General features: G+C 33.9%; 1 protein-coding gene across 1 annotated transcript; it reads right to left on the minus strand.

Annotated features, from left to right (window-relative positions):
- Positions 1-17,039: 17,039 nt before the first annotated feature.
- On the minus strand, positions 17,040-24,683 carry LOC106411678 (DNA-directed RNA polymerase IV subunit 1-like). Its single transcript, XM_048739697.1, has 19 exons — positions 24,339-24,683; positions 23,196-23,292; positions 22,971-23,091; positions 22,763-22,890; positions 22,646-22,684; positions 22,331-22,549; positions 22,082-22,234; positions 21,908-22,003; positions 19,945-21,840; positions 19,709-19,878; positions 19,571-19,637; positions 19,367-19,485; positions 19,128-19,276; positions 18,778-19,040; positions 18,535-18,708; positions 18,317-18,454; positions 17,817-18,088; positions 17,626-17,737; positions 17,040-17,540 (listed from the first exon to the last, which is right to left on the minus strand). The coding sequence occupies exons 2-19, from the start codon at positions 23,277-23,279 to the stop codon at positions 17,358-17,360; spliced, it is 4,383 nt and encodes a 1,460-aa protein (XP_048595654.1). The 5' UTR covers positions 23,280-23,292; positions 24,339-24,683; the 3' UTR covers positions 17,040-17,357.
- Between the last annotated feature and the right edge of the window lie 2,281 nt (positions 24,684-26,964).

Here is a 26,964-nt window from a genome sequence, read left to right on the forward strand (position 1 = left end):
ATGATAATTTTGCTTTCCTCTTTATTCCTTCCTTTAATGGTTCGACACTCATTAAACGTGTTACATGCATGCATACAAGTTTAATTAGTCCAACACACTACAAGAAAAATGGGTTTTAATAGCAGACCGGAATAGCGTTTTTTACGATTGTGCTATGTTTGATATACCCGTTAGTTTTAGATAGCGTTTGTATATTTAAAAACGCTATGATAAAGTGGTATATTTGGAAACGCTATGATAACATACGGTTTTATATGTAACACTTGGGTTTAATAGCAAAACATGATTAAAAACGCTATGTTTGGTTTTTGAATCCCTAAATCCTAAAACAAGTTTTTAAACCTAAACTCTAAATACAAACTTTAAACTCTATTTTAACATCAAATCATAAATTTAACTTCAAATATAAAACTTAAACTCAAAATTTATTCTTTTTAATTTTAATATATAAGTTCCAAACACACAAACTTTAATTCTTCAGTCAAACTCTATACCCTAAACTCTAACACCAAGCATATATAAAACCATACATTTACTAAATATAAACTTCGAATCTAAATTTTAATTATTTAACAAATTTCAAATCTAAATCTTAATCACAAAATATTTATATAAAAACTTAACACTTATACTCTCAAAACTATAAACCCTTAAATCAAAAACAGAACCCTTTATACAATATAATTATACAAACCCTATTACGCAGTTTTAAAAAAATGTATAACCACAAAATTCAAATCAAAATTTATATTTTAAATGTTAAATTATAATATATAATCATTAAATTTTTAAAAAATTTAAAACAGTAAAAAAGAATGTAAAAACAATCTTTACTGTCTTTTTTTGTGGCCATTGATTGATTCTAATCTAAAGGTTAAAATTTGTTCTTTTATCTATCTTCAACCTTTTTTCTCATTGGTTAATTTTTTTTTGTCAAGGATCACACTTTTTAGCCACTGATTTGTTTTGATCTGAAGGTCTAAAATCACTCCCTCTCTTTTCTAACTCCCGATAGATCTGAGATCTCATATTTTTTTTTTTTTGGGTTCTACGGTCTCACACTTCTCTTTCTTCTTCCTTTACAATTTTTACTCCTCTGTTCAATATCTTTGTCTCTGTTCATTCATGGAAACAAAACTATTAGATTTGATTTTGATTGAAGGTTGGGTCCAGGAGTTGAGAGATGAAGAATCTCGTAGAAGAGACATGACGACGCCTCTGTACAGTAGTCACTGAAACAAAACGTCTCTGGACCTGGCCTATGTACGCCTCCTCTCAAGTACATTGGAGAAGACGACCAGGAGACGACGAGAAAGCTTCGTGGAGAGGAGACAATGACGACGAAGACCAAGGTGGCTGGATGCGACGACGAGTATGCCTCCTCTCTGCAACTTGCCTCTCAAATCCCACGACGAAGAAGAAGAATCATGGCTGGATACGACGACGAAAGTCATGGAAGAACACGACGACGAAGGTGGTGGTGCGGCGGTGAGGATTGGAAGATGAAGAAGACAACGAAGGGGCCAGGGGGGTGTTGGTGCGGCGGCGTTTGGTAGTAATTAGGTTAAAACTTGGTTTAGTTTTTGGTTTATTTGGTTTGTTGGTTTATTGTTTAATTAGATTTATTTTTTATATTTTTTGTAAACCAATTTAATTATTGATAAATTTAAATAATAAAGAAAATTATAATTATATGAATTAATTTTAAATTTAAATTATGTTTTTATTTTTAAATAATTAACTAAAAAAAATTCTAAAATAAATATTTTTAATGTAAATAATAACAAAAAAAACATGCTATTAAAGACTGTTTAATTGCATACAGAAAAACGCTATAATATATGAGAATAGGATAGCAGAGTAAAAAACCGCTATCTAATGTGTCTGACCTATTATGACGGGCGATGATACAGCGCTTCAGAAACCGCTATAGTATCGTTATATAGCGTTATTCGTCCGCTATTAAAACGCATTTTTCTTGTAGTGACATGAAAAAAAAATTGCATAAGGACTACGTACTTAAGAATTCACATTGTTATAAAACCAATGAATGCATGAATTTGTTATGTCCAGCTGTTAATGGCAAAAGATATTCATGCCAAAAATTGAATAAAATATATTCCACCATAAATACAAATAACAAGAGATATGGAAACAAAACAATACGTTTTTCTAAATATATTTTTTCTTTGACTCCAAGCTGAACACGGCATATTCATTACAGCACTGCAGTCTACCGATTCTCATTCAACCTTCCGAGAGAGGTCTTCAACGCCTGAAGAGGAAACCGGCAGTACACTGCTTATTTAATTTGATTTGGTTGTAATATGTTTCTAAACAATATAAAAAGTAATTTTATTTTGAAAATATAATAAGTTTAGACCTACTTGATATTTTAAAACCAAAAAATTAAATTAATATCTTCTAACGAAAATTCACATATATTAGAACAAAGAAAGTTTAAATGACTTAAAATCCTAATAAAACCAAAATTTAAACTCTCCCTTATTATCAGTTTTGAATCAAAAACATTAATATTACTGAAATATTAATATATTACTTTAACCCAAAACTCTAATAAAACAATTATAAAAGTTGTAAATTCACTACATTGTTTCATCATAGCAGGTGTTTCTTTTATGTTTATAGTATTTTGTTTATATCAAATGATGTATTTCGCAGTATTTAAACATAAATTTATATTGAAAATTCGCAGTATTTAAACATAAATTTATATTGAAAATTAATCTCTGCATTTATAATAAAAATTAATATTTGAAGTTCAAAATTTCCTAATTAAAATAATATAAAGGTGGGTCAAACTTTTCCCAATTTCAAAATCTTAGCATCTCTTAAAAATAAAGAAAATAAATTTATAAATACATAAAATATATAAACATATATGGAACTATAATTTCTATAAAAAAGAAATTTAAAAAAGGAAAATAATCTTGCCATGTTGTTGTTTATTTCTAGAGTTTGTCCTGTTACCGTACAAATATTTGCTTTCACCTTTCAAGTTGGCTAGCCCCACAACTCATATATATATATATATATATATGTAAATTAAAACCTAATGCATAATTTTTAATATAACATCTTAAAACATAAAAATTAAATTTATTACTTTGATTAATTATATTTTGTGATTTTAATTCTCTATTATATCACAATATATCATATAAAAAGCCAATATTTATAACTAATTGGACTTATATTATGAAAGCATTATACTAATAATATAGAAATAAACTATTTTAAATATAATTTATGTGTTATATAAATTGATTATTATGTGTCATTTTTTATTTTATTATTTATTACTAACAAATATTAAAAATATTTAATTTGTTGATACGAAATATATTAAGAAATCTATTTTAGTTGGGATTTGTTTAAGGAAAAATCAATGATTTAAATTAGAAAGGGGCATTAAATGCTTAAATCTATTATTTAAATTAAGAAAAGACAAGCAGCCTTAAATATAGGTTCAATACATATCTCAATGGCATTCTAATGTAAATAAATGGTAAATTTAAGGAGTATTTCTATTTCGTACTTCTTTTTTTAATAATATAGATTATGAAATATTTGACCATTTAATCATAAATTTTGTTTAATATATATTTCGTTTTAATATATGTGTATTATTTACATCATATTAGATTTCATTTTCCGTAGTTGTAGCCAGTTAGCCGGTTCAAACTCTATGATTGACAAAGAGATATAATTTTCCAATGAAGTTTATTGATCCAATTGAGGCTCTTAGCATTTGATATATAGTTCAAAATATTATGTACACAACATTCATTTATCAAGTTCTCTGTGAATTACAATTATTTAATATATTTGTCTCTTCTGTTTAATTATATTACACCTGTTTTCACCCATGAAGAGCTCTATGTTGGTCATTCCTGAGTTACTACCAAGGTAGGCATCAAAATTATACAAGGAAATGATCAAAAGATCGGAAAAGTTAAAAACATAGTCTACAAAGAAATGTACAACGGTCTACCTCACTTACCAGGTAATCCATTATTATTTGCAACACAATATACAACATTATCCAAAAATACTAAACTCATTTCTCTCCCTCCCCCAGTATCACAATCAGATGCTCACCCAGATCAGACTCCCCGGAATCACGAACAACTTTCTATATCATAAAACGCAAGCAACAAATAAGTCTGCCGACCAAAAAACTCCAAACTCAATAATGAAGCTGTACTAACAAAATTCTTTTTAACAATTGGTCCGCCCCCAATAGAAAGTGCCAGCTCTATAAGATCATTCACAGTACACTTCGCAGACATCGTCTACGTCTTATCTTATTTTTATTCTTTTCTGTTATCTACCAAAAACTATTCCCTTTGGACAATTACTAATTTCTACTACTAAACTATTTTGTTTTGAACTGTGTGAACTGACTAACGTTTTTTTTAATCTTAAAATTCTCCACACAAAAAAAAATACTCAACACACAAAGACAAATAAAAATTTATGACAATTTAAAATAAATCAATATGCGGCTACCAATCAAAAATAAAATTTATAATTTGAACATGTTTTCCGCACGTTGCGCGGACACCGACTCTAGTTAAAGTAATAGACTCATAACAACCACGTGTTTTGTGAAAAAAAAAGTAAGTTATTGTGGGTTTGTGACAAAGAGAAAAATACCAGCGGCGTCATTAAAAGTCAAAAAGTGAATGATTTTTTCTTTTCTTTTTTTGTCACAGAAATGATTTTTTCTTATAACAAAGAATTATAAGTGAATAAATAAAACGCTCGAGGCAAAAGACATGATGTAGCCTCGTGATTTATATGGCCATACCATTGAACATAAAGAGAGAATGATTTTGGGGTCAAAATGATATATGTTAGAAGATAAAGATCAAAATAAGATGATTATCCATACACATGTCTTTCTTACAGCAATGATGTCATCTATCACTTCTTAGTGTTTTATCTTTTTTTAGTAAAGCAACCGACTTATGTGTAGTATAAATAGCATTCATTCTCTTTACTTTGTACGTACAACAAGAAGAAGAGTTTATAACAATAAAAAAATCATTTGCTCTCATCTCTCATTATTCTCCAACATAAATATATATATAATAACTATAAGCAAAGCTATAGTTATCTATTTACTCCTTTTTATTTACAACACGTTATCAGCATGAGGCTCTGACCAACTGAAGTTTATCAATCCAAAAGTTCTTAAACCAGCCGAGATAATGTTTAAATTTATGTATTTCAATACATTTAATTTATTTAAATTTTATTATTGTTTCGGAGTAAGAGGCTGGACCTTCTCCGTTCGGGATGATAGGCGCTGCCTTTCCCGACTGATCGTTATGGTAGGCTATGCCTTCACGATCAGAGAAACACGTGGTAGGCTTTGCCTCCGTGAATAAAAAAAAAGGTCAAAAATGGTAGACTAAGTCTCTTCGGACCTTAAAATAAATAAAGTCAAAATGGTAGACCATGTCTCCTCGGACTTTGAAAAAATGATCAATATGGTAGTCTATGACTCCTCGGATCATGTGGTAGGCTGAGCCTCCCGATTTTATTTATGCTATTTAAATTCCTGCAATTTAAATTTCTGCAATTTAATTTATGCATTTATTTTATGCTTTTATTATGTCTTTAAATTCTCGTCTTTATTATAATATTATTCTATGAATAATGTTATCAAGTGAATTTTGACAAAGCTCAAAATAAATGCCCTTGATATTACGAGAAATAATTATAAGGCTTGGGCAGTGGGTGCAAAGATGCACCTGAGAGAAAATGAGCTTTGAAAAATCATCGATATAATCTATATTGGATGAGAAAAAGATAAAGCCATGATAATTTACACCACGTTAATGAAGGTTTATAAGATAGGTGTATCATGAGAACAGATCTAGAAGATCTTTGAATAATTAAATCCTTGAAAGAAAGGATTCAATAAATAGTTGGAGTTGATGTAAATCCTCCTTGAAAACTGAAAAAAAAAATGAAATCATGATACTAAACCATCAAGTCGGTCCTACTAGAACAGGACGAGGGTGTAGATGCGGTTGAAACCCCCTATCATGGTCGTGGAAGAGGACGAGGAAGAAGATTCCGTCCCTATGAAAATAATAAAAACGTCCACGAAAAATAAAAGTGGTCGGGTGATAAAAGGCAAACAAAAAAGGTTTGCTATAGATACGACCAGAAAGAAAATTGGGTACGTAGTTGTCGTACGCCAAATATTTAGCCGATCTATATTGAGAATCAAAAAGAAAAAGAGAAAGGAAGTATATTAAACTTCGTCTCTTATGAGCCCGAACCATCTTTCATAGCTTGAATACTCATCTTGATGATTCAGATTTTCTGGTTAGTCCAGAAAATGAAAATAAAATATCGATGTGAAATGAGGATTATTTTCCTGAATAAGATTTTGAGATTCAGGATGGAGATAGATAAACCTCGCAGATATTGAGTCATCGTACATGACTACTAAAGGTAACAAATATTTCTTTTCTCTCAAAATAAATAAGTATAGTATTAGTAATATAAGCATATTATTGGCTCTAGAGGAGCTTATGATGAAAAGACATGCATAAGAAAAAGGATGGCATTTGTATAAATGAGTGGTAAACCTGGAGTTTACTGATATATAGTCATCTCCAATAATGTTATCGACATTATTGTGAAATATTGAAAAACCAGAAGTTTTTCACATATAGCATGTCAAGAAAATAAAGAAAACCATCATGGTGATGAATCATCAAACAAGTTCACAATATGTGATTTCTTTAAACAGACCCCAAATTAAGATCTCACTCTAAAGGATTTGAAACATAATTTATCCCAAATGGGAAAACTGAATATGTTATTGGTTCTAGAGTGGGATTCAGTACGAGATTTTAGACATGGAGTGTCATCATCTCGAGGGAGAGAATCAAAGAATCCTGGTTAGTGGAACATTGAAAAATTATGTTTGCACTTGAAAAAGAACTTGATAAAGTAAATTCAAGTAAGATGATCCCCATGATTGGGTGTAAACATGCAGTTGTGCATGTAATAAAGACATATACAATCCAGAGGGATAAAGTATATGGATACTTAGAAATATGCTCGCAAGTTTGCTAGAAGCATATGATAAGCTGATGGAATGAGATATGTGAAATGGATTACAATGAAAAGTAGAATAATCCATTTACAAAATGCCTGCCAGACATTTTGATGAAATAATGATATCTCATATTCCAGCTGAAAATGCTCCAATAAGAAAATAGTGTCCTAAACGGACGATATATGAGTCTATGGCACGCTAGAGACGTGATAGACCACTTTGGTTCCAAAGAGTCCTCGAAAAGGAGCATAAATATAAATAGAGGATGAATCTCATGATGAGACCGTTGATATGGTTAATGTAACAGTCAGGTACCTGGGTAAATCATCGATGATGATAAAGAGATCTCGATTAACCATATCAGTATGGATAAAAAGATGGAACCAAAAATAAAATAGATTATCGACAATAAATAAATGAAAAAAACGCTATAAAAATAAAGATTATGAATCTACCTCTATGTATGAGGGTAGAGTGAATTGATTGGCCATCAATTCGATATAAAGCTCGTTAGAATAACGAGAGATTTTTGGACCAAAAGTCCAAGGTATATATTTCTCCAAAGAATGAAATGAAAGATGACCTTGAGGTATGAAAAGCGGCTTGTTCCAAGGTCACTGGAGAAAATTTAAAATAGATGCAATATATTGAAATGTCTGGCAAGACAAAAATGACTTGAGTTGCATCTTGATATTTAGTAGTCCCTGGAGAGTTAAAGATGCTCTCGGGAATGTATAAAACTCTAGAAGAGTTAGAACAAGCCGTATATAAGGTATCTTGAACCGGTAACTGGTGATATGTTTACGGCACGATTTGCCGATTGCCATTTTAATGAGAATGAATTCCAGCGTTAGGGGGAGGAATTTGAGAAATTCCTAAATAAATTACATGGTGTACACATTCGTTGTTACACTTTGGTCCCCCTACAAATCAAAGAAGAGCTGGAAGTTCAAGAAATTGTGCATTTGCATAATTTGGCAAACTAGTTACCAAATGTGTTCACAGATACAACATGATATACCCGCTGAAAATGTTCCATCAAGAATTGATGTTCCTAAAGAACAAACTGATGGAAATAAAATGAATGAACCTAGGATTCAGTTAAAGAAGGGGAGACTAGCGGGTTCTAGAGATAAAAATCCCCGAAAGAATTTGGTTGAGAAAAGTTGCAAGGTTCCTGGACAACCTGATACTGAAAAATGTCTGAAAGAAGACATAAGTGGAAAGGTTGAAAGAGAACCTGATACTGAAAGATGTCTGAAAGAAGGCATAAATGGTAAGGTTCCAGAAGAACCTGATACTGAAAAATATCTGAAAGAAGACATAAATGAAAAGGGTCAAGATGAACCAAATATAGATGATCCAGATGACGAAAAGGGAACAGAAAAGTATGAGATTTCCATCAACTACACCCTAAGATAAAAGATGTTGATGGAATGTTCTCATTTTCTGTGTCCAAAGAGATCGATCATAAAAGTGATGATCCCGATCGAAGGTCCATTTTGGAATGTTAAAAAGACATGATTGGGAGGAGTGGCAGAAGGCCATTCAAATTGAATTATTCTCCCTAAAGAAAAGGAATGTCTTTGGACCTATAGTCATAACGCCTGAGAATATAAATCTTGTTGGGTATAAGTGGGTATTCGTGAGAAAAGTAACACGATATAAAACCTGATTAGTTGCCCAAGATTTTTCTCAGAGACCGGGAATTAATTTTGAGGAAACGTATTTCCCGGTAATGGATGCAATTACGTTTAGATTTTTGATGAGCCTAACGGCGTCTAAAAATCTTAAGATGCATCTCATGTACGTTGTGACTGGATATTTGTATGGATCGTTGGATAACGATATATATATATGAAACTCCCTGAGGGATTGAAAATGCCAAGGGCATTGAAAGAAAAATCCAGAGAGATTTGTTCGGTCAAGTTACAGCGATCACTTTACGGATTATAGTAATCCGGACGCATGTGGTACAATCGCTTAAGTGAATATATCTTGAAAAAGGGATATGTTAATAATGCGATATGTCCATGTGTTTCTATAAAGAAATCGTCATCTGGCTATGTGATCATTGCTGTATATGTAGATGACCTGAACATAATTGAAACTCAAAGAGAGGTTGATGATGCTCGAACTCATATGAAAGAGGAGTTCGAAATGAAAGATCTCGGAAAGACAAATTTTTGTCTAGGGCTCCAGATAGAGCATTTCCGAGAAAGAATAATTGTGCATCAATCAAATCATACAAAAAGGTTATTGAAATACTTTGGTATGAATAAAGCGACTCCTTTGAGTACTCCAATGGCAAATAGATCTCTCGATGTTGAAAGAGATGTTTAAAAGATCCTGGTAAGATCTTATATAAATAAGTACTTTGGAGATGCTAATGGTAATAAAGCATATATGAGCTTATATATCTTGCGAGTTGTATTTGATTAAATATACGTTTAGAGACTAATGTCTTTGCAAGATACAGCTCATTTCCTATTTATGGAAATTAGAATGGCATCGAGAACATGTCAGTTCTCTCCAAGGTACGTATTGATTCAGAATTGGTTTACCTAGAAACCCCGAGTTTGGTATGGTTTTGCAGATACTTGCCATTTATAAAGTCGAACGTAAACCGGATATGGTTTTACAATTGGTGGAACCGCGATCTCTTGGCGGTCCCAGAAACAAACTCTGGTTGCGGCATCCTCGAATCATGCTGAAACTATTGCGCTTCACGAAGCATGTCGAGAATATGTGTCGCTTCGGTCAATGAATCACCATATACAAGAATCAAGCGGAATAGTCAACGAGAAAGAGCCGACGAAATTTTTTTGAAGATAATTCGGTTTGTGTTGCTCAACTCAAGGAAGGCTACCTTAAGAGTGACAGAACAAAGCACATCTCTCCATGATTTTTCTCGTACATAAGGAAACTCGAGAAAAATAAAGAAGTGGACATCGAGTATATAAGGTCATGTAAAAATCCGGCTGACTTGTTTACCAAAACTCTTCCGACTACAACATTCCGAAAACACGTTTACGGTATCGGAATGCGACGTTTGCGTGACCTGTGAAGATAAGGCTATGTCCATTATTCTCAGGGGGAGATTACGTCACAGTACTCTTTTTTCCTTATCATGGTTTTTATCCCATCGGGTTTTTCCATGACTAGGTTTTTAACGAGGCTGTACGTAATACAAAATGGATAATCAAGGGGGAGTGTTAGAAGATAAAGATCAAAATAAGATGATTATCCATACACATGTCTTTCTTACAGCAATCATGTCATCTATCACTTCTTAGTATTTTATCTTTTTCTAGTAAAGCAACCGACTTATGTGTAGTATAAATAGCTATTTCTAAACCTCATGCTTGGCCTTCTCTTAAGTTCTACTCTTCACAGATTTTACCACTTTTGAATGAGTTCCAAGACCGGAAAGCTCAATTCAGCCCTCGACACAACATTAAGGGAGCCATGCTTGTTGCGGAAAGTGTGATTAAAAAGGATCTCTTTCAATCTTACATTGCTAGAGGACATCCTTCTTGGCTTACTAATCTCTTTGTTTAAGTCAAAATATCCTCTATGTTTTATGGTTGTAATTGTTCCTTGTGTAACAATTCAGGATTATATATCTATAAAATTCTAGTGTTTAAAAAAAAATGTGTAGTATAAATAGCATTCATTCTCTTTACTTTGTACGTACAACAAGAAGAAGAGTTTATAACAATAAGAAAATCATTTGCTCTCATCTCTCATTATTCTCCAGCATAAATATCCCACTATATAAAAGAAGCTATTTTTAAGCTTCCTAAGGCAATCCACATGGTCAAAATAATCAGAACCAATCAATATGCCAAGTCATCACGAAGTGGGCTTGCAATTGAAAAAAACAAATCTTCGCGGCCCAGTCCATAGCCTCATCTCGCAACCTCTCTTGATACGAATTTTGTCACAGCCCATTAAACCCAACTCGCAGACCAATCCAGAGACGCTCTTACGGTTCGGGTTATATTATAATTGAGGTTCTGTTTTGCAGGATCGAGTGGCGAAGGAGTTCCGAAATGGTAAAGGAGTTTCGAAATGGAGTTGGGAGGATCCGAAATTCTCAGAAGAGGCGATTCAGCTTCCGACGTCAACGATTGAGCAGCCGCCTTCGTTATCGGAGCGTTTATTGATACCTACTCTTCTCGCAGGTTTCAACCTTTCCACTCTTGATTTGGATCTTTAGAGAATAAAAGTTTTATCCTATATGAGTATTGTCGCTATTGATGGCCGCATGAGATTCATTCCTAGAATCTAATTTTCCAGAAACTAGAACTAAGCAAATAATCATACCTTATAGGAATTGGTATTTGATCGATTGATTGATTGATTGTAACTCCTAACTGTGTTTTTGAGATTTCTCTTTTAATGGATGTATAAGCTATCTTTATAGGGTTTTAGACTTATGTGTTTTGTTTTTGAATTCAAATTTTTGGGAATCATATAGAATGAATTGATGCATTGAATCATATATTGCCATTGGTACTGCAGAAACTTTCGAGAATTGTGATAGTTGGACTTGAGACTTTGCTGACATTATTCTCTTGGCAACATGTAGTGTATTGATAAAGATCTCAGCTTTATACTTATCTTCTAAGGGCTTATACTATAGTAACATCTGACTTTTCTATTGCTTAGATCATAGAGTTATGGAAAGTGCAAGATTTAGCATCACGACTTTTAGTTTTATGATATCTTTTGAGGGTCTGTTTTCGCTTATCTTTTCTATTTCCCTAGGGATTCGGGATCACAAAGAGATAGATTATTTGAGTTTTGTTTATTCTCAGCTTTATGCTATGCTTTTAAGGATTTAGAGATTTTGGAATCATAGAGTGATCTGAGATTTTGTATTTATCCAATGCAGGAGTAACATGGGGAGGAGTTGGTTTACTGTGAAAGAGCAAGCAGCAGCGATGGCAGAATTAGTAGCATATGTAGCTGGTATATTGGGATGAGCTTTCCTATGGTGTTATTAAATTCTTTTATTATTCGAACTGAAACAAACAAAAAAAGTCATCTACTCAGTCTCTCACGGAAGATATTTATAAAGCATCAAACCATTTATAAATAAAAAGAAAACAGAGAACTCTAACAGTTTCTGAGGTGTTCGATATAACTACAAATTCCATCTTACTAAGAAGATATAAATACAATTTTTATCTTACTAAGAAGATATAAGTAAGGAAGAAACCTATTAAATATAAAATTGAGTGAATGCTTTGACTTTTTCAAGCAACAAAAAAAAAACACAGGCCACTTTTCCAAATGATTAAAGCTTCGAGAGCTAATATTCTCAATTCTGGATGACTAAAAAATTATATGATTCAAATTAAAAATAAAGCATTTTTTCATTGATAATAATTTTAAATAATTTTATATTAAAACTGTGAAAATATAGATAACTTAAGTTTATAAAAAAACTATTATATTAATCATCACAAGTATCATTCTACGGTTACACGAAGGTAATAAACTAAACATAAAGTTTATGTCAAACTAAATGTTTACAAATATTTCTCTTTCTTCAGGGAAAATATCACTCACAACCACACCTGGATCGCGCTTCTACTTTGACAACGATATTGATATCATCCAACGCTTCCAAAAGAGGAATAAACTGCTATCCTAAGCCTCATAACAAACGACACCAGTCAACTTTTTACAAATTTACGTTACCGTTTCCTACATCAATTTAATAAGCACACACTCAAATATTGTTTTCTCTTACGAATATTGAATTCCTCAAAACAATTTATTATTCAAACTTACTGTCGTTTTTTTTTTAAAAATGATCACCGCTTCCAACGTCTTCGCATTATAAAATAAACAAAACTTCACTTATACTTTCAGAAACTTCAATACTCCCAATTTTAATTAAACTGTACTTTTATTAAACATGTAATCCGCGCGAAGCGCGGACACCGACCCTAGTATATATAATAACTATAAGCAAAGCTATAGATATCTATTTACTCCTTTTTATTTACAACAATATAAAGAATTTAGTCGGGCATCTATGAAAAAACTAATGTATTGTTGTTCCGATATTCTCCGTGTCGTTACTCGTTAGTCGTTGCAGAATTACATGATTTTCTTAATTAACAATATACAGTCCCTTAAAAGAAAAAACCTAAAGTATTAACTTCCTCAATTATTTAAAAGCCACGAACTCGCATGTGTAGATGTGTCCGTAATCAATTTGTCCTCCTTTTATGTGTTGTAATGGACAAGTCATGGACTCGTCATACGAGTCTATATTCAATTTCTAATTGTTATTTTTATAGACTAAGGGGAGTAAAAGAAAGCGACACGATTTTGTTTTGACTATTTAATAATTGTATGAAAGATATTTTCTAGCTTATTACATTACTATAAAGAGATTGTACATGACTAAATGTTTGGACAGAACTTACCAAAATGGCGGCATATCCATAAACTCATTTTGTGGTTATCTACAATACATGTTTTCTGTATAAACTTGTTGTCTCACGTGATACTCGTTTTCCAAATTGTTGTTTTATAACACTTCAAGTTATCTATACTATAATATCAGGCGACAGCAACATTTACCAAAAATATATTAATGGAGAATAAGGATTATGTGTTGAATGGTTATGGCGACTCCTATCCCACTCTTTCCTGAGTTTCAGTGGCAATGTGGCATAGGACCTTCGATCCTTTGAACAAGATTTCACTATTTTATTCTTTAGGAACTCCACGTTGTTAACTCTCATTCTTCTCTCTCATACTTTTTTTACAATAATAAATCAAAAACCAAAAGATTGTGGAAAAAAAAAACTAAACAGCACCAATTATGTCCTAGTCTTTATTGCTTGTATAAAAGCTTAAAGATTAAAAAACAATTTTATAATTTCTCATCGTATGATCGTATCTAGCTAAATTTGTTTATATTTTTGGCTTACAATTTCATATTTTCGGTTTCGGTTTTAATAAAAATATTTTATCATTTGGATAAAAAGAGTCTCCAATAAAAATCAACTTTAGAACTTCAAAATTTTATAATCTATAATTTCTACTATACTTTTGTATTTTAAGAATTTCTGGGAAAAAAAACAAAATGAACGAAAAAATGGCACTCCTATCATTTTACCTGATTTAAACCATTGATCTAAAAAAAGCCAAATTTAACAGTCTATAGAAAAGAAAACCAACCATCAAGAATACAAATAACATAAACCATCGATTTTTAACTAACATAAGTACATAACCATATAGGCGCACAAGTTGAAAACGAATACAACCATGCATGCATTATAGAACCAACCAAAGCTGTTCGACCACTATAATCTCCTTTTCTCCTTTCTCAAGAACTGCTAGGGTGTCCGCAGAGCCGCGCGCGCCCACTAAAGAAAAAATAAAACATTCGCTTATGATGTGATGAGCATAAACGATGAGTATCTCATAACTGATTTGCATGGAGTTAAGATTAGTACGTTCCCTTTATTTTTCCATTTATATAGTTTTATATGCATCCTTTTAAAAAATTCTGCTTTTAATTCAATTTGTATTTAATCAGAGAAATTTTTAATTAGAGAAATGTTTATTTATATCAAAATCTATGTAACCAATCAAATTTAATAGTTATATTTTGTAGTCGGTTGAATAGTTTTAGTTTAATTATAGTTTTAATAAAACTTTTTAGATGAAAAATAATTTTCTTAATAAACGTAGTTTGCCTAAAACATCTTATATTTAGGAACATAGGGAGTATAATTTACTGTAAAATGAAGTTAAAAATGCAGCCAACTTGGCTTTAAGTAGGCACTCCATTTTGCAGTAAATTATGTAGTTGGGTTAAAGATGTCTTTACAAGCTAATATGATCGGTTCCGAAAAAAACACATTTAATGCTACTGAATGGATTAGATATTTGTCTGATCTGAGTTTGAAATGTTTTCTAACTAATGTTAGGGATAATTTACCGTATGATTTGCATGGAGTTAAGATTAGTACGTTCCCTTTATTTTTCCATTTATATAGTTTTATATGCATCCTTTCAAAAAATTCTGCTTTTTATTCAATTTGTATTTAATCAAAGAAATGTTTAATTAGAGAAATGTTTATTTATATCAAAATCTATGTAACCAATCAAATTTAATAGTTATATTTTGTAATTGGTTGAATAGTTTTAGTTTATAGTTTTAATAAAACTTTTTAGATGAAAAGTAATTTTCTTAATAAACGTAGTTTGCCTAGAACAACTTATATTTAGGAACATAGGGAGTATAATTTACTGTAAAATGGAGTTAAAAATGCAGCCAACTTGGCTTTAAGTAGGCACTCCATTTTGCAGTAAATTATGTAGTTGGGTTAAAGATGTCTTTACCAGCTAATATGATCGGTTCCGAAAAAAACACATTTAATGCTACTTAATGGATTAGATATTTGTCTGATCTGAGTTTGAAATGTTTTCTAACTAATGTTAGGGATAATTTACCGTATGATTTGCATGGAGTTAAGATTAGTACGTTCCCTTTATTTTTCCATTTATATAGTTTTATATGCATCCTTTCAAAAAATTCTGCTTTTTATTCAATTTGTATTTAATCAGAGAAATGTTTAATTAGAGAAATGTTTATTTATATCAAAATCTATGTAACCAATCAAATTTAATAGTTATATTTTGTAAATGGTTGAATAGTTTTAGTTTATAGTTTTAATAAAACTTTTTAGATGAAAAGTAATTTTCTTAATAAACGTAGTTTGCCTAGAACATCTTATATTTAGGAACATAGGAAGTATAATTTACTGTAAAATGGAATTAAAAATGCAGTCAACTTGGCTTTAAGTAGGCACTCCATTTTGCAGTAAATTATGTAGTTGAGTTAAAGATGTCTTTACCAGCTAATATGATCGGTTCTGAAAAAAACACATTTAATGCTACTGAATGGATTAGATATTTGTTTAATCTGAGTTTGAAATGTTTTCTAACTAATGTTAGGGATAGCCAAATTGTCTAGGGACTACCGTATAAATTGCATGGATCAAAGCTCATATCCAAACTAGTCGAGTATTAGTAACTTTGATCGAGTCGAAACCATGACATAATATATCTTGAAACACAACAAGTTATTCTATGTAATACACCACATTTGTTTTTACACAATATTAAGTTGTTGCACAGAATAACTAGATAAATTGTTTATCTAGTTATTATAATTATTTGATTTTTACACATTACAACGTTGTGATAAATAATTTACCTAGTTATTATATAATATATGGCATGGTGTCAGATTTTCTCCTGGTTTGAATTAGAAGTAAATAAGCAAAGTATTATTTTTAGGTAAAGAAAAGGACAAAAGTATTATTTTCTTATTTTAGCGTAAAGCATATCTATAATACTTGCATTCAATAAACTCCATTCGCAACATGTCACTCAGTACGTGTTTACTTTACATTGGTCATCACAGGTAAATCTTATCTTTTGATTTTCTAAGGTTCTCTGACAGAGAAGAAAAGCCATTTAGGTAGAGTCTAGTGAGAATGTGACATTATGGGTTCACGACATGTGTCTCTATAGTCTTTTACACCAAGCTCCACTTTTATATATAAACAGCTGGAAAAGCTAAGGAAATCATTTTAGTCATTATATATCATCCGTAACAAAAGCAAGTGCAGTTGTGGACCTGTGTAAGAGAGTATGAGTAAATGACTTGCTGAGATGATATCCACTGTATTGTCATTGTATTTAACAATGAAATACGTGTATCACTTGGCGACGAGGTGACTGAGACGAGACCAACATTACATTAAAATGTATGAGAATCAATCTCAACCAAATTATGTTTCCAACTCTGAGGAAAGAAGCAGATGTTATAGGGATCAAAAGAAATTGCATCAAAACCAATCTAAACAGTATGAAGAGAGAACAATAACACAACCGGATATTTGATAGATAAACCGGGAAAAAACCATAGTCTTACAAACAGAAACAAGAAACAGAACAGAAGCTCTGCTTTGCCAGCTTCTCGTTGCTGCTTCCACTAAGTAATGAACCTTTAAGCCTTTTAAAGGTTGAAGGCAAAGGTATCACATAGTGAAAGGAGCAAAAAGAAGCTTAGAGCAAAGACAAGCTTTTCCCCTATATCTATCTTTCTATCTATCCACAGAACACACACACACACCGACCTTCCTACATTGTTCAATATTATATCAGACAAAAGATAAGTTTGTTTTTTGGAGTATGTTTTTCAGATAGCACCGGGCTGCACCGTACCGTTTCTAAGGTACTTCGCCTTGTAGAAGTTAACCCTCTTAGGGGCAATGATCTCTGTTGCTCCCAACACACACTTGTGGTAAGAGAAATCTTCAGTTGTTCCGTCTGTTCTCACCACCTCAAAGCAACGAGCATTCCCGTGCTTAGAATTAGCCACCTCCAAAGACAAAACCATGTCAGGATCTTTCGATGTTTTTTTCAAGAAACATATAAATAGTTGTTTTTTTTTATGATGATTGTACCTTGATTCCTTTGAAGCCAGGTCCTATCTTCTCATCTCTGTTGGGATGGAAGAGAAGAGCCATCATCAGAAGTCTCCCGTCCAACTCATTCAACGTAGCATCAATCTCGTAACTAACAAAACAAAAAGCCAAGAGGATGATGAATCTTTACTGCTCTTGGACCAGAATAGTCAAACGTTATGTTTCCTTACTTGTAGAGAATGCGTTTCAGCGACCGAGAAAGCTTTTCCATGTCGTCCCACGTAAAGATCATTCTGAGCTGCGACCTGGTGAGTCCTTTCCCATCGAGTGTCTTGACTGCTTTCGAGAGAGCCGAGTTGAGCAAGGGGAATGGCTGGACCGTGAACTCGTCTGATTTGGGCAAGGAGGAGCTTGTTGCACGAGCAGCCTTTCTCTTTGGAAGCGTGGCCGTCCTACTGAGAAAGCCGTACACGTCTACCACCGGTGTACTAAACCCATGATTCTGATGAAAAAACCATAACAAGAAGACGTGAAACAAAGAAAAAAGCAAAGAAACGTTGATTTGATAGTGAAATACTGAATTAATAGTGATCTAATCTCTAGATAACCTTTCTCCTTACTCCTTCATAATACTTATACTAAATCATAAGGCCCCATAACACGTCATCAAACATCCCATGTGCCCTTGTTGAATATTGTTAGACAAGATGTTAAAGTAAGTTGTTGTTACCTTAGGGGAGATGATGATCTCGAACTGATCTCCAGTCCCAAAAGAAGGAACTTTGCCCCAAGCCAATGCGTCGATAGATCCTTCAAGCTCGTCTGTGACACCTTCCTTAGCTGCTTTGAAAAAGCACTGACTTGGGCTCTGTAGATATATTTAAACCAAATGTCAAAACCAATATCATAACCGGGAAAAAGAACTTGGTACGGTTTAGTTTAACATACCGAGAAGCACGCTTGAGCGAAAGGAGCAGGAGCTGACTCGGCCTGTCTTTGTCTACTCCAACCTTTGGGGTTTAGTGCCACAAACTCTCCGGTGACTGAGAGGGAATCAGCTACAAGAAGCAGATGTTCCCGCAGCATCGCCTTGCCCGTATCCGACACAGCAGACTCCAAATCCTGCCATCACCACCAAAGAAAAAGTCTTAAACACTTTAGAAGCTGCAAGATCAAAAGCAGGAAACTAACCGCTAGGAAGATGCTACGTCCAGCGTCTATTCCATAAACCGAGCAGCACTGTCGGATATTATCAGGATGGCTTCTTGTCCAATCGATCATATCCATAATGGGAAGACATGTTTCGAGAAGAGCGCTCCAGAAGCTCTTTTGGCCACGAACTCCATGCATTGTAACCTTCAAGAAAAGCTCACCCGCAAAGCCTTTCTTGTTCCTCTGGGGAGCTTTTGGTCTGTCAACCCATAAGATATCCACCTTTTTAATCTCTCGGTAGCCTGCAAGAAATTAAACAACATATGACACAACTAGTAAGAACAGTAACAATAACAAAAAAAGCAAGAACTGTCCGGTTTTTTTTTAACCTTTGACAGGAGATTCGAGAAGAAAAGGGATCAAGACAAGGCGAATAGCATCAAGCTCCAAAGAATCGTTCCTGGAGGCTTCGAGAACAGTAACTGTGATGCAGACTCTATCTTCTTCCATTGCCTTATCATCCCAAGAGCAGTGGTTTCTACTCAACAACGTATAACAGATTAGTATCATATATATATAGATGTAAAGATGCGAAAAAGTAAAACCTTTTAGAGTATGTATAACTTACGTGCTTTGTATATCTAAATCTATTACATCAAGCTTCAGTTCTTTCTTCCTGTTCGCATACTGCTTGTTCAACGAAGAGACAACAGATTCGAGGTCCAGTTGGTTCTGTTTCAGTACTTTCTGCAATGTTAGAAAAGAGGTACAAAAAAATTAGAATGTTTTTTTTTTCATATTATAAGACATGTGGGTGGGTTTATATTTTTACCTTGGAGATATGAAAATGGCAAACCCACGAGCTCATAGGCATCCTTGTGTTAGTCCTCGGAGAGAATCTATTAACCAAAAATAAACATTTGTTAGAAGAAGCCACTGGAAAAAAAGATTCACAGTTAAAGTTACCAACATTATCATGGACGTTGAAACAATCTCTGAGAAACACAGTTTCTCCAAGTGGCTCTTGATGTCCAGTGCCCCGTATTCGAACCCGTGCTTCTTCTTAGAAAGTGTTTCAGACAAGCACAAAGACATTGTCTGTTCCTTTAGACCTTTCTTCGACCCACACTCCAACACATTCTGCACAAGAAAGATATATTTATCAAAAACGCCAAGAGGAGAAGTAATAACAAGAAGAGAGAGAACCTTAAGATTCAGAAGAGGCGAAGTCTCAAGAAGGCTAATGGGCTGATCAAGAGCGCTGTAAGCAGCCTCAGTGAGAGCACAAGCAGAAAGCGATCCAACTGCTTCACCGGTCATGTCCTCTTCTGCATCATCACTACTCTCATAACGAAACTGAACCAAATGGTTACCAAACGAGTTCCTCACCGTCCCGTCGTAAGCAGCGTATATATCCCTCATAAAGAACATCAGCTTCCTGCTAAGCGTCCCGGGAAGATCAGCATTACCGCTAAAGGAGCTGTCTCGGCTCGTCACAGAATGAACAAAAGACTCCAAAGGATTCAGACCCGTCAGAAACGAGCTCTCAACGACACCAAAGGGAACAAAAGACTCATGACCCGTTCGGTCTTCTCCCCTTGCGCCTCGAAGCGGGCTGTTTGGGTCGTTCCACGAGGCGCAAGTCAGCTTACGTGGGAACCCAAAGGACAACGCAACTGATGAGTTCTGAAGACCAATGCACATACTGTGCTGAGCGAGCTTCCCCATGTTCCCTTTGCTACCAGCTTTGGACATGACGAGAAACGCGTTCGACTGGTCTCCGTATCTATACGCCAGAGCCTGGACGTCTCTATACGCATCCTTGAAGGCACTAACCGCGAGCTTGCTCAAGGTAGCTGATCTCTGTCTCTCGTAGCAGAACAGCTCCAAATCATCAGCGACGACCATATCTTCTTCTCCGTTAACCGCGAGGAGGTCTCTGCGGGACTCCACCATGAGCTGCTGCTTGTTGCAGACTTGCTCAGCTTCTTGCAAACCGTAACTAATCTCCTCCGTCAAGTTTCTCCGAGAGTGTGTATCAGATGCGAAGTATAAATCAGATAGAGAAACACTCAGTCCTCGATTCAGTAACCACTGAGAGAGCATCTCTTGAGCCGAGTAGATTATATCAAGAACTTTCTCTTTATCGTGCTTCATCAAACCCTGGATGAAGTTTCCTTCTCCATCACGCAACCAACCAGACCCATCGGAAGAAGACAAAAGCTCTCCGTTGGTTACAACTACATTATTCAGAGGGTAAGCGTACTCGAACCCGGGAGGGAAGAGCATCCCAAACAGCTGCTTCCCCGTCCATTGCGGCTCACTTCTCGTAGACGAAGCTCGGATGATCGCAGGCCGAGGAAGATCATAGGGACAATACATTTGCAGCTGCTGAACCTGAGCTCGGTTCAGGAAACAGTTCGTCTCGACGTTAACCAGATACGCAGCCGTCAAGCTGTCCTGTCCTAACGACAGCAAGTTACGACCGTTCTGTCTGTTAACAAGCTGCTTATCCAAAGCCACAAGCTCCTCGAGCTCAGCCTTGGCTTGGATAGACTGAGGAACGTACCCGTGAAGACAGTCTCCATCGAAGTCACCACGAAAGGGTAAGCAACAGATGGGGTTTAACGAAACCACGGAGGTAGTGGGGAGGACTTTAACAGACATTGCGATGAGCGAGTGCTGATGAATGGAAGGAGGTCTGTTCATCAGCACCGTGTCTCCATCCTTTAACGTGCGTAAGAAGCTGTCTCCCGTTTGGAGATCGTCGATGGCTCGGATCCCTACTAAGCGACCTCCTCTCCTCACGTGAGTCTCTCCTTTCTCGAGGAGCTTGTGGAAACAGGAGGTGACGAGGCGTTCTCTGTTCCAGTCGTTGAGATTCTCGGATACTTGAAGCCTCTCTGCGATACTCCGAGGTATGCCGATCTCGTTGAGCTTGAGAGAAGGGTCGCCGACAACCACTGTGCGGAACGTGTGGTCGCTTCTTTTGCCGAGAAGCACATCTTTCATGAACCTTAGACCGCGTAGCTCGGGAGTATCTGACTTCTTTTGGTACGGGTTCGCGGATTCTTGACTAGGAGACACGTTTTCCGAAAAGAGCTGTGACATAAAACAAGAATTAACTTACCATCACAGATGATTACAAGAGAGGGAAGCTACTGCTTACTCTTGAGTATTGCATGCATTCCATCACACGTGAACTCAACTCAAGACCATTTCCTTCGAAGGCAACTAGTTTCTTGTAGATACGAGTCCGTTCATCCTAGAAACAAAAGTGTAACAATGAGACATAATATTACATAACAAAAAATAATAATAATTATAGATTTTTGCAACTTACGAAAACTAGTCGAGGACCGGTGAACTGAGTGACCATCTCGGATACACGATGACCGTTTGGTGTAACTGGAAAAGATGCCAGAGGAAGAGAGTCGAACATGGGGATCTCCTTCCTGATCACCCTCTCATCAATCCCACTCAACAGTGCATAAACCTACGAGCAAAATAAAGTGAAAAGTTTTTAATTCAAACCCAAAAAACAAATGAGTATTTGGATTATTTAACATGTCACACTTGTATACACACACACCTGTGCGTGAGTTAGAATCCGCCTGCTTGGTTTCAAACAGCTTTCGTCGATATTTGGGTCTTTAGGCATAAAATCCCAATAATCTGGAGGTAATGCTGATAGTCCCCGTTTACTGAGCTTCAACACATTGTCTTCACTCACTTCACAAACGATTCCAGATCGCCTAAAGGCTTCTTTTGTTGTTACCCTGAACTTCATTAGAGGGTAATCTGTATTTGACTTTAAAAGATTAAAAAAAAAAAACACTTGTAAGAAGAAACACAAGTTTTTTCTTTCATTAAAAAAGGAGAATGTTATTATTAGCAGTAATCTTACAATGCAATATCTACATCTGTCAGGCCGGTCTTCAGGATTCTGTACCAAACCAAAAAGTCATTATTAGTCTTTACATTTACTCTCTTACATGTAATTAAAAAAAAAAAACTATTGAACCTGAGACTGAGACTGTTTTTTCTTCGTGTATTTACATCCAGGGCAGAACTTGTTCAACAATGTAGCTACCTCCTTAAGTAAATGCGGGTTAATCACCGGGTACCTGAGGTTTATAACCCCAAAATGCCCTAAACAAAAACAATCATTAATAAGCTTCCACATGTATATATCACCAAAACTGGATTCATTAATATGTATATTATTATACCTTCACAAACTTTTCTATCTTTGCTGCCACATGATTTGCAAATATCATCCCGATTGGGGAGCCCTAACCGGGAATCAGTCACTTGATTCGCTGCTTCAACCTCCATGACAGACATGTTTTTCTATAATATACCATTTACATTTAAGTTTTGGCTTAATGCACTCACTAACAACAGACGTAAGTTGATGTAACTATAGGATATTGAATATTCAAAGCAACACTTACTCGGTCTTTGTTATTCGAAATGCTAAAGCTTATTGACTTTAGAGTCCCCATGGGCACCTGAAGCTCCTCGCATTTTTCCTCCATGTTGCAGAATCACCTACAACAAGAAAGTTCATCACTAAGGCCAAGTGAAAAAAAAAACATATTTTTTTCATCAGTAACTTATAGTTCACCAATCAGACAGAACCAAAAAAGTCTCCCACATGATCAAGATACACCACTGTTTACAGATAAATAGACAACTATTGTGTACGGACAAAACACTGAGCAAGTATATCGTTCCCACTGGCCTATCACAAACAAGACAGATTTTTTTTTTTAAGAAAAAAGTGGAGATTTTCTATTGAAATCACAGATGGAATCTAGCATGAACCCACAAAAGGAGAAAAACATGTTTAGACAAAGCAGATTCTCTATCTTTCCCAACCCTGGAAAAAAAAACTTTTTTTGTTTGCAGAAGACACAAAAAAAAAGGTTCAAACTTTGAACACACAAAGTGTACAAACTTTCGGAACTTTAAACTTAATAGTACACATATAATAGATTCACTGGTTGAATATCAAAGAGAAGTCTTCAACAAAACCCAGAAAGGAGACAAATCATCTACAGATCGTAAAAAGGAGATTCTGTTCCAGACACAACCCCCAGAAAAGGTTTCAACTTTGAACACACATTATTTAAATATCTTAGAAAAAACTTCAACAAGACCCACAGAAGAGAAAATCATTTCCAAACACAAACGCATACAAAAAGGTTTCAACTTTGAACACATGTTACTGAAAGTTTGTTATTTTTATGTACTTTAAAACTCACAGAGCTAAGAACCCCACTAATGGAGTTCTGAGAAAGAAAGAAAGAAAGACAAGAACCCTTTTCAAGAAGGCTCACTAAAAAAAACACTCAACTTTGCAAAATTTTGACGATCGCAAATTCACAGAATCATCGAGAATCTTACAGAGGTTAGTAAAAGAAACTTGGATTTCACAGAAGAGGGTCGATCAAAAACAAAGAAAATCGAGACGAGAAATCAGAGAGATTGATCGTAAATAACCAAAAAAGGAAAAGAAGAGAGAAAGAAAAAAAAGTAAACCAGCAAAGAAGAAGACTGAGAGAACTGAGAACAATGTAGTAAAAGCTCCTTACTGGTTTTCGAAACCCGATGACCGGCGTTTGTTCTCCCGAAGGAAACGCCAGAGGAGGAAGCAGAGGAAACGAAAAATCTGCCTTCAGAGTCTTTTGGATTGTGAAAATTGAAAAAAAAAAGAAAAAAAAAAGAGGAAGAAGATGTAGTTGGAATACCGAAATTACCCCTTGACTTGTACTACAATTACTTTTACCTTTTTGGTATTTCATTCTTTTTAATTTTTTCTTTTATTTGTTTCTCTGTTTAGTTCAGTTACTTTATTTGTATAAGACTTTGAATCTGCCTTGAAAAGCAGAACTTTATAATCCTGCGATCCCCACTTTTCCTTAACACTATTTTATTAGCTGTATTAGATTTTTTTGGGGGTTTAAAACCATGTTTAAATTGAAAATTATAATCTTTACGTCAGAAAATAAGAATATTTGTTCATCAATTGGTTTTGATAAAAAAAGAAAGAGAGAGAGAGAGAATATTTCTTTTTGCTTGCAAAGATGATATTAAAATCTCATAATATTTGTCAACCTATCAAACCATCTCAGATGGTACAAATCTCAAAATCATTGTTTTCATTTATAGTTAATGATTATAGTTAATCTAGCATGTTATCTTAGAGTCACTAATAATTTTTTTAATTCAAATGAATCTTTTTATCAAGAAAATTCGATGAATCTATGATTTAGATTGTGATGTAGTACATTATAAATTCGATGAATATATCAATGCAGAACTCTTATTTTTAATAAAACCTACATTATAAATTCCAAATTTTCAAGTTTATCTTTGTTAGTTAGTTGTTGAAATGGTTAATATATTTGCATAGATTATTATGAGATGAATTTAATTAAACCAAAACGAGTTTGACTAGCAACAAAACTTTAAATGTTTTAGTTTTGACAAGTGTTTAACATTCAATGTTAAAGAACATTCAGTGTTAGATTTTAAGCTTTTAGTGTTTAAGGCATAATTCAGGATTTAAAGTTTGGGTATATTTAATTAGGTGGTTTAGAATTCATTGGTCGTAGACTAGGGTTTAGCTTTTTATATTTACGGTTTATAATTCAGATTTTAGGATTTTAAGTTTATGGTTGGAGTTCACCAATATTTAACTAAGGTTTAACGTTCAGTTGATACATACATTATTATAGGTTTTGTTAAATTTTATCTAGCATATTGTTACTATTTATAAAAAAATAATAGGTTTATATATTTGTTCTCATTCACATCTATTTCAACCTCTAAAGATACTTAATATCAAATTATTATTATCGTTAACATAACCGATCGAATAATACCTTAATCAATTTTGAACTAAAATTATCAACCCATTATTAATTTTAAAATTTATCTATATAAAAATCCATTTACAATACAATTTTTTTTCTTCAAAATATATTATTACCAGTATCGTTAACATATGTCAATACAAAAACTATATCAGAATATAATGCATTAAAACAAAACAATTTCAAAACACTAGTTTATGAATATTATTCCAATTTATAGGATTAGATTATCAAATTGTTTTAAAAGTATTATAATTACGTTTGGTGTAATATTCGTATATTTATGTTTGTATAAAAAATAGAAATAAGGTTAATGTTATTTATTTTTGAACTAATTAGTGTTTTCTAGTTGTCAAAAAAAAATTAGTGTTTTCTAGTTAAGTTAAGTAAATATGAAAAATCACATTCTTTGAAATTATTGACTATATTATATTTTAATAATAAAATACGAAAAGTCAAACAATTTGAAGATATCACTCTTCTAAAATGTTTCCAGTTTCATTATTTTATAAATGGTGCTTCTTAGAGCTTTTGACTTCGAAAGGGGAACAGTGGCGGAGCCACATAGAACAAGGTGGGGGCCATTGAACCCAACAAAATTTAAGAAATTAGTGTAAATTATTAATCCCAATCCATATGCCCCCACTGTAAATATTTTAGTTTAGTGTAGATGCCCCTAACAATATTATTCTCTGCCTCCGCCACTGAAGGGGAAACGGACTTGGAGCTACATAGAATTCTATACAGAGCTGGACAGCTGGTAAGTTACCAGTGGTAACTGAAGAACGTTGTTTATTTTAGCTTACAATTTGATGGTGCCCATCTTGGGGACCTACATCGCTTGCCTAGACTACTGAATATGGTCAATCTATTCGTTCTAACGCCAGTGGCAGCGATTAGCAAATCGTTTTCAAACAGTATTTACTACAAAGCATGTCATGTTTAAGATAAATACGTCGAATAATTATATTAATATGATAAGTTAACAATTTAAAACGAGTTTTTTTTCACTACAGCTTTCTCCTGAAGTCTTTAAGAATCGTACAAAAGACAGAAGCGAAGTGTGACGACAGCAGTCAAAGAGAGGGTACAGCTGTAAACTCAACAATCTCTTCTTCTTCCTTTTTTCCTTCAAACTCATCAATATTTTCACAATTTTTTTTTTTATCAAAAAAAATATTTGTGAACCAAATATTATTCTTAACTTCGTAATGTTTTTTTTGTGTGTGTAGATTTTAAGTTACATGCACTAAAAGGTTGGGTTACGTTGGAAATAGTATTACATTTTTATCGTGTGCAATTGTGTATATTTTTAAATTCAAACTTGAGTTATGACGTAATG

The sequence above is a fragment of the Brassica napus genome, chromosome A9, assembly GCF_020379485.1.
Source record: "Brassica napus cultivar Da-Ae chromosome A9, Da-Ae, whole genome shotgun sequence".
Taxonomy (NCBI): Eukaryota; Viridiplantae; Streptophyta; class Magnoliopsida; order Brassicales; family Brassicaceae; genus Brassica; species Brassica napus.